The 9336-nt window shown below is 32.3% G+C and overlaps 1 protein-coding gene across 1 annotated transcript; it reads right to left on the reverse strand.

Annotated features, from left to right (window-relative positions):
• Positions 1-5702, reverse strand: LOC105157120 (calcium-dependent protein kinase 10). The gene is made up of 7 exons (XM_011073420.3): positions 4887-5702; positions 4189-4332; positions 3956-4108; positions 2239-2354; positions 1769-1936; positions 1330-1560; positions 1-564 (listed from the first exon to the last, which is right to left on the reverse strand). Exons 1-7 carry the CDS (start codon positions 5518-5520, stop codon positions 391-393), a joined length of 1620 nt encoding a protein of 539 aa, XP_011071722.1. The 5' UTR covers positions 5521-5702; the 3' UTR covers positions 1-390.
• Between the last annotated feature and the right edge of the window lie 3634 nt (positions 5703-9336).

The raw sequence follows: 9336 nt of genomic DNA on the forward strand, positions 1-9336 counted from the left end.
TTGTTGCAGAGATGGAACACGATTTCAATTATGGTGTCTGTGCTGCGGTTAAGAAGGCACATATACAGAAACAGGAAATGGAAGAGAGGAGTTGCAAAAATATACAAGCCACACAAACCATGAAACACCACCTATACCTATTGCATATGCCTGCACATCCTATGAACAAAAAATCCTTCATAAAACTGTAATCTGGAATCCCGTTCCTCGTCGGTCCAAGGCCGGTAACTCGACTGTTAAACCAAGAATGTTGCATAACCCGATGATCTTTGTCGAAGCTCCTTCACTTCAGAAGCTTCACATTTCAAGAAAATTAATACCAGGTTTTGTGTGTCCAGAAAGGGACGAAAAAAAGGCGGTGATATAGATAGAATTGTAGTAACGAAGACGTTAGACGATCACAGTCTGACCAGTGAAGCCATCCTGGAGCTGCAGAGAGCCGTCTTTCATTAGATTAAGGCTCAAGCTCTTGAACCTCTCTCTTGAGTACTGTCGGGATGCCTTTCTCCAGTCGGTTCCCGTTTTCATCATTGCAACAAACTCGTCGTAGCTAATTTGACCATCCTGGATGAAGGCAGTTTCAGTGATAAGTGACCGAGAAGAGCTGACTATGAGAAGAGATTTGTGAGGTTCACCAAAACAAAATTTTCCTCCAACAGTAATTTCTGCTTTCTCCCATTTCAGAACTAGACATGTCATAATAAAACTTGAACAACACTCTATTATCTTTAACCAAACAAAATATTGCACATCGCATCAGTTGTAATTATTATACTTTTATCTCTCGTGTAATCACATTCTCGAAAATTATTCTCATTTAAGGCTTTTGTGTTCTGGATTAATGGAATTTCAGAGAACTTCATCCATTGAACTGTATTTAGATAAAGTCATTACAATGGAGTTCAAATACTTGAACTTCTATTTTGAGTTATTTTTAGCTGTGACGGCCTGAATCTAGTTTAATATGGAATCATCTGAAATTATTCCCTATGTCCAAATCCTTACACCCAAATATAGCCTAAAACTACATTATCTCGCATTTTTCTCAGAGTATATAATGATATAGCAAGCAATCACAGCCTACAAGATAACAATTTTTTTCTGAAAAATATGTAACAAGTTTTGTTTCCAAGAGTGTTATGCGGAAAACAAAACATGTTTGCTCACAGGAAAAGTCAATCATCAGCAAAAAACATCAATTTTTTATGCAATTATAATTCCGAGTATCCATTTATCCCAAAAAACCTGTTTAGAAACTCATCATTAAACAAGATCAGGTGAGTACAATGAAAAATGGAAAAGAAGAAAAGATGGGAATCTTGGTCATACCTTATCTGTATCAACCTCCCGCATTATGTCGTTAAGCACGTCAAGATCCGTTTCACCTGATTCATCGGCTAAAGCTTCTCGTAGTTCATCGAGTTCAATGTACCCACTTCCATCTTTGTCAAAGAACATAAATGCTCTGCGGAAATGCTCATCATTCTCCATCCTCTGTAAGTGGATTGTAACTGCAACAAACTCGCCATAGTCCAATACTCCATTTCCATCTACATCAGCCTATTAAATATTCTTCTATTATGACTTGCAAATAAATTCTAGGATTCATGGCTACATATGATCTCAAAATGTGCAAATGAGAGTCCCTGATTCTAAATGCTTTCACAAACAATAGTCGCATAAGAGATAACCGTGAATTATAAATATAGTGAGAGCATGTAGCAGAAATGTATGCTGAAGTTTTTGAGAATGGGGAACTTATATTTACCACATCCATCAGCAACTTTATCTCAGGCTCGGCAAGCTGGGAACCCACTTTTCGCAGACCAGCTTTTAGTTCCTCATATGTTACCTTCCCATCATTGTCGGTATCCATCAAGGCAAACATGTCTCTGATTACTTCTACTTCTTCAACAGATAAATGTTCCGCTATCACCTATTCAGTTTTTTGAGGAAAAATGAACATTATGATACAAAATAAAATCAGGACATGTTGAATATATTAACAGGGGGGCCTTCACAGTAATACACAGCAAAAATAGGCCCATCACCTCAAATATCAAGAATTATAAGATAGCACTCTTATGCATCTAAGCAAAGCTCCAATCCCAGTTAAACTTTTCTCTGAGCAACAGAAAACATTTCTGCCTTCACTTATATCAATTAGAGGAAAATTTGTGATCGCAACAATAAGCACAAAGTTATGGATACAGCTAGTTACTAACCCTAGATGCTTACCCGCAATGCTCTCTTCTTGAACCTATTCATGACAGAGAACTGCTTCAGTCTTGCCCTCACAATATCTCCCAGTGGAACATTTGGCGCCTTCTTTGCATTTTGTATCCACGGGTGGTCTAGAAGCAAGAAAGGAGAGAAACATGTTACAGATTGTTTGTGTAAACCAAGTGTTGCTTAAGGATCATGAACCAGGATTTTGAGCAAAAACCAAGTGTTGCTTAAGGATAAGGTCTCATCCCAATTCATGATAGGACAAAATGCTTTGCTCTGCCAATTGTTGCTTAAGGATCACGTCTCAACCCGGTTCGTGATAGAGCTTTACAAGGCAAAGTACAGAAGACTCACCGAAAAGAAAGCATTGTCCTGTAAACTGAACTGTATTACTCTGCTCCTCACATAAACAACTGTACATGAAATAGTTTTTCCCTAGATTATAATCAATCAGTAATTTCAGATCATCCATACACCTGATTGGCCAATTCTTTTAAGCTCCTATTATACAGTGTGAAAGAAATACATAAGACGGTAGGCAGTACAATTCTTATCTCCATCAGACAGCAGGCCAATTCGTTCACGTGTCTTGTTTTGACGTTTGAACAAAGGATGTTACGTAATTATGGGACAGAAGATTCGAATTCATGGCCTAAGGCTCGAGGAAGGCGTATGCTCTATGAGTATTGGTATTTATATTTTTTAAAAAAAAAGGTAATGAAAAAGAATTTAATAAATAAGTCCAACACTTAAACATACTAGGAAAAGATTGCGAAATAAAGATTGAGATTAAAAGCAATTACACATTAAGAACCATTTAAACTGGCTCTTGAGATAATACGGGAAAAAATGAAGGAATATTTCTTGATATATTAAAACCATGAGATAAATAAAATCAGTTTTTAGAAGGAAATGTAACAAAAGAAATTCGAGTTTTTTCTATTATTGTTTCAATAAAATTAAACTCTTACATACATCAGTAGAATAAAATAAAAAAAAAGTAATGGAAAAATAAATGTAGCACTATACAGTTATAAAATAAATAGGCTTGTTTCTCAACCCAAGAAAAAAATATTCAATAGGTTTAGTAAAGTGAGAATAAAATGATCATTTATTGAACACACTTTCCTTAATAATTTTCTTTAATTACTTTTTTTTCCTTGGTTTAGGAAAAAGAATATAAAATGGCTATTTTTACCAATCTAGGCAATTAAAATATATATATATATACATTTTATAATAGAAAACATATTTTTATTAAGTAAAAGACTTATATGCCTAACTGTTCTAGCATATGCCCCACAGAACAAACACCCACCTAAATCATCCTAAAGCACTTTTTTTAAGCCCCATCATGGGCTCCATAACATCATTTTCTACTCCTAGTAAACCAACATTGGATTCTCCAACAATTTCGTAGAAAATCAAACTACTCCAATCAACAAAACTGCCACACCTCACCCAGAAACCCAAAGATCAGCATACAGAATGAACATTGTGGTGAATTATAAATGATCACACAGACTTGAAACAACTTTTTCCATCTACTTTATTTCCAATTGAAAAAACAGGCGTCCTGGCCCAACAATGTTTGCTTTCTACATACTAAATCTTAAATGAGTCCACAACTTTACCATCGTTTCCTTTCTCAGCATGTTCCCATCATCATTTGTAATAAAAGTAGTCACATGCAGCATGGATGATACAGGCAATACCACCAACTTACCAAGAACTTGCTGGGCTGTCAATCGCTTTTTGGGATCTGGCTCCAACATCTGCCTAACAAGGCTTTTTGCACTTTCAGAAACTTGAGGCCATGGTTCCCTCTTAAAATCAATCACTCCTCTTAAAATTGCTAGTGCAACACCTTGCTCAGTTTCTGGAGCAGACAACGCAATGGAAATAAATCAAGTTGAAAAACGCAATCTGTATTGAGGTAAAAAGAGAAAGAACAGATACCAGCCCAGAAGGGAGGAACACCACACAACAAGATATAAAGAATCACCCCAGCACTCCAAATATCAACTTCAGGCCCATAATTTCTCTTCAGAACTTCTGGCGCCATGTAGTATGGACTTCCCACAATCTCAGAGAACCTTTCACCTGATTAAAAATGATTTCTTGATTATCAACTGACAGATCATACAAAGAAAAAAGGAAGAAGAACAAGAAAAACAGGTTTATACTAGGAAGAAATTTTCGTGGATACCCATTAAAAAATGAATTCATCTGAGACAACATTGCTATTTAACTATAAGCATGTGTTGAACATAAAACTTCCATTCCCAACCAGCAGGCTAAATTCGAGAAGAAGAAGAAGACTATGAAAAGCATCAACTTCAAGCTACAAGGACTGCAATCACTAACCCCAATCTAACAACTGAAGAGGGAACATACCCAACCACTTTCACAAAACTGTAATTTCAACAACCTTTTCATGGGAAAACAAAACAAGCAAGAAATCTAAAAATTAAGGAAAATGGAACTCAAAAAGAAGAAGAAGAAAAAAATTGCTTTGCGGACTTACCAAAAAAGCGGCCAAGATACAGAATACCAAACCTCCAACAAGGGAAAAAAGGAAGAAGAAGAAGAACGAAAGAGAGAACTTGAAGCCTAAAGGCTAAAACCCAATTCATAAAATCCCAACACGGACTTACCAGGCTTGAAAAATACTGACAATCCAAAATCAATAGCCTTGAGTGCGGAATTCTCCTTCTTATTCGCAAACAAGAAATTTTCGGGCTTCAAATCTCGATGCATAACCCCATGCTGATGACACATCCTAACCACTTCCGCAATCGTCTTCGCCACCCCAGCCGCCGCTCTCTCGCTGTAATGCCCACGCGCCACTATTCTGTCAAACAATTCCCCGCCCTCGCACAGCTCCATCACCAAATGGACCGCTTCGTTATCCTCATAGGTAGCCCGTAGCTTCACGATATTCGGATGCTCCGGCAGGCTCGACATAATCGCCACCTCACGGCGGACGTCCTCGATATCCACCGCCGTCCGGAGCTTCTTCTTCGAGATTGACTTGCACGCAAGAGCTTCACGCGTTTCCCGGTCGGTGCAGAGGTAGGTGACGCCAAACTCCCCACGGCCGAGCTCACGCCCGAGTATATACTTGTCCGAGATTCTGGTCCGCGGGAAGAAGTCTTTGAGAACCCGGATCGGTGCCGGGGACTGGGCATACGGGTTCTGGTAGCGTTCCCCGGGTTTCTTTCCGGGTTTCGGCTGGGGAGTTGGAGCCTCGCTTTCTGAAGGTCTTATACAAGCGTTGCAATTTCCCATGACTGATGGTTGGTGAGAGCGTTCTTAGGAGAAACGGGACAATGATGGGGTTGTGGCTGCGCCGCCGTCAGCAGCGGTGGTGGGTGGTGGAGGAAGAGAGCATGGTGAGGAGGAGGAGGAACAGGGAGCTGTGAGAACGCGGGGGGTCAAGCTCTCAAGTTGGAGGAAATTTTGGTATTTGAAAAAAAGTCGTAATTTTTAATGATTATTGTTTTATATTAAGCAATAATTAAATAATTATTTTTTTTTTTTACCATTTCTCAATTCTAATTGCTATCTTTTTTGGCTACCCCAACTATCATTATTCATTTTCATTCTAAATTTTATTTTTTTTTTATTTAATATATATCACGTATATAAAAATTAATTTATATATTTTATTTACAAAAATTACGTGCATTTAATAGGTATGCATTAAATAAAATAAACTAACAACGAATTTTTTTAAAATTTAACGTAATTATGAATATTTCATTATTGTTTGAAAAATCATAGATATTTTTTTTATATTTGATAAAATTATGTAATTTTTGAATTAAAAAAATAAGATTTATAAAAGAATCGGACAAGATAGATGAAAATTTTAAAAATTATAAAAAAAATATCCACTTATTCCATAAAATTTTTTAAAATTTCTTAATAATACGTAAAATTTTGCTTTACAGTCTACAAGGGGATTTTGATTAACTTGCAACAAAAAATTGATGAAAAACTAATAGAAAACTAACAAATTGGTTAATTGTTAGACGATTGCTAAAATTAAAAAATATTGGTAATTTTTTAAACAACAAAAGATATTTATAATTATGATAAAATATTTATAATTATACTCATCGTAATATATTTTCTGAAAAAAAAATTATGTTTAATGATTCCGTGGTGATTGAATTATTTTTGTTAAGATAATATTAATAATAATTTTAATTTATTGTATTTAATTTTTTAGAAAAGAACATAACTTAGTATATATATAAATATATATATATTTATTAATAGCACAAAATAGTAAATTAGTTTATACATAAGAATATTCGTCCAATAATTAAAATTAACATTTAATAGATTGAGTAGAAAGTGATATTTTTAAAAATAAAAGTTAAAGACATTTTAAATAAAAACTAAATTTTTGGATTTAATTTTTTAAAATATTATAATTTTAAGAAAATAAATATATTAAGACAAAAAATAATAATAATAAATAGTTTCACCAGTCTTTTCCTTAAGTTCTGATTTTTATAAATTAAATATAAAATTTCATCTCCTATATTTATTTTTTTTAGTAACTATCTACCTTATCAAGGTGACTTTATTTTTATTTATTGTTTTAGATTATGAACTTTTACACTTCTCAATCTAATTATTTATTATGTATTCTTTTTGTAATAATAAAATTATACTATTCTAATATTTTTCTTAAATAATAAAATTACATCAAATACAGTTATTATGCATATTTTTTATATGAAAATATCAAAATTTTAAGATTATTTGATATTATTTATAAGTTTTTGAAATCAAAATACATGATTTTATTTCTAAACTATTTTTACTTAATTTAATTTTGTGTTGGATATTTTTTGAAATTATATTATTATATAAATTACAATAATTATATTTTAATTTTTTAGTATAATATTTGACATAAAAAGTACATAATTGAATTAAGTTATTATATTAAAATTTATAAATAAATAAATTAAAAAAAAAAGAAGGATCTTCGTCTTTTCCATATCCGCAGCCACCCCCCACCTCCGCCTTCGCTCCTCCACCTCCCACAGTGTAATTGGGCAGCGGCAATGGGTGACAGGCGACGTCGCCCAGCCACCCACCAAATTTGGGGTGACGGTGAGGTCGGTCTGATCTAGGGACGACGAAGCGTGACCTCCATCGTTCATATATATACATACATATATATATATATTATTTAAATATTTGTATTATTATTATATATATAATTATGTGTATGTATATATGAATACAAAAACATATTTTGCAAATTACTTTAAACCTAAGTCATTCATTTTTAATTAAGAAAGATCAATGACTACTAAAACAAGTGCATAATGTGCAAATCACCACATAAACGGACGCCGTTAAAGAGAAATGACGGAGCATGTACACAATTTTAAAAAATATAGGGAGGTTTTTGCATATACTTTTAATAGGGGAAATTTTAGTCCAATTTCTAAAACACAAAGGGTTTTTATGCAATTATCCCAAATTATTACAACAATAATCTACCAACCATAAGATTAATTCCAAATTCAACAAAATGTGTGCCTAGAACAACGCATATTTTTAAAATAGAATAATATCTCATATGTTATGTTGATGGGATTCAAATCATATTTTTAAAATTATGAGGTCTCGACTTTGCTAATTGAGCTCGATCTCATCGTCAATCACATTTTTATTATTTTTCACAAAGTTATTGACCATCTTTCTTTTTTTTTTTTTTTTGGTTTATTTTAGCAATGCCATGCATCCTTACATTTAAATATTAATTGACAACAATTAATAATTAACAAATTGTAATATATCCTTCACTTCACATTTTTAATTCAACCGATGTATAAAAATCTTTCCTAAGACAAAATCTTGATATATATTAAATTATTATCATGGGAAAAAAAAACACATCATAATCATATAATTTTGATTATGAAAAGAAATAAATTCATAATTAGACAATACGCTGCATTTTTTACCCTTCTATATTTTTTAAAAACAGCTAAAACTTTCTTATATTTAAAAAATAAGCAAAAAAAACCCCGTGATTCCTAAAATCCTGCGCGGGAACCCCCCTTCCCGTTAGAAACTAATGGAAGGTGGGGTGCCCTCACGGGTGGTACGACTGGGCATGATTTTTTTACAAGTTTTGACCTTATTTTGCTGTTAATTAACAAAAATACTCTTATATTGTGTTTAAAGTTACCATGTCAAATGTACTTGTTTTAACCTTCTTTTTAATAATTTTTTTTGCATTTTCATCCGTCTAAAAAATAATAATTTTTTTCTTAAATATATTATTTAAATATCAAAACACAAAAAAGTATATGTATTTTATAAAATTATAATTTAAATTAAAAAATTCAATTAAAATCATAATACAAAAAATAATATACTAAGTTCATTTTTTAAAATTTAAATACTTATATAAATGTAAATATTAATGAACAATAACAATAATATTTTATTAACTAATCTAAATTAACATTTAATTTAAATATATTTTAATAAGTTATTTACTATAAATAATACTTATATTTAAGTTTACTAGTATATGCATTTACAATGAAAATTTTAATATTTTCTTTTATTATTTTTAAATGTTAAAAAATTAATTTTTCTCATCTTTTCAAAATTTATTTTTTCCTTAAAAAAATTTTAATTTATTAAAAACATAAACAAATATTGGGCGACAGTGACGTTGCTCCACGGGCGACCGCAGCGTTAAGATCTGCAAGCCGACAAGTGGCACAAGGGGGTTGGGTTGCGACAGGTGGAGGGGGAGGGGATGGGGTTAATTTATATTTTATATTTTCTAATTATAAATATAATATATATCAAAATTGATTAAATCTTGACCCTTAATAATTAAGAATCTAAAAGTTAAGATGGATTAATTAAAAATCCTACGACTATTATGTAATAAAAAAAATCCAGTGGTCATGAAAATAAGAAATAATATATAAGATTGGGGGTATAACGGTCTTTTGATAAAAAAAAAAAATTAACGCCATTAGCATTAATTGACGGTGAGGGATAAGTATGTTATATTTAAAAAAATATAAAAGGATTTCTTTGCCTATTTTT

The sequence above is a fragment of the Sesamum indicum genome, linkage group LG3, assembly GCF_026168435.1.
Source record: "Sesamum indicum cultivar Baizhima isolate 11 linkage group LG3, ASM2616843v1, whole genome shotgun sequence".
NCBI lineage: Eukaryota > Viridiplantae > Streptophyta > Magnoliopsida > Lamiales > Pedaliaceae > Sesamum > Sesamum indicum.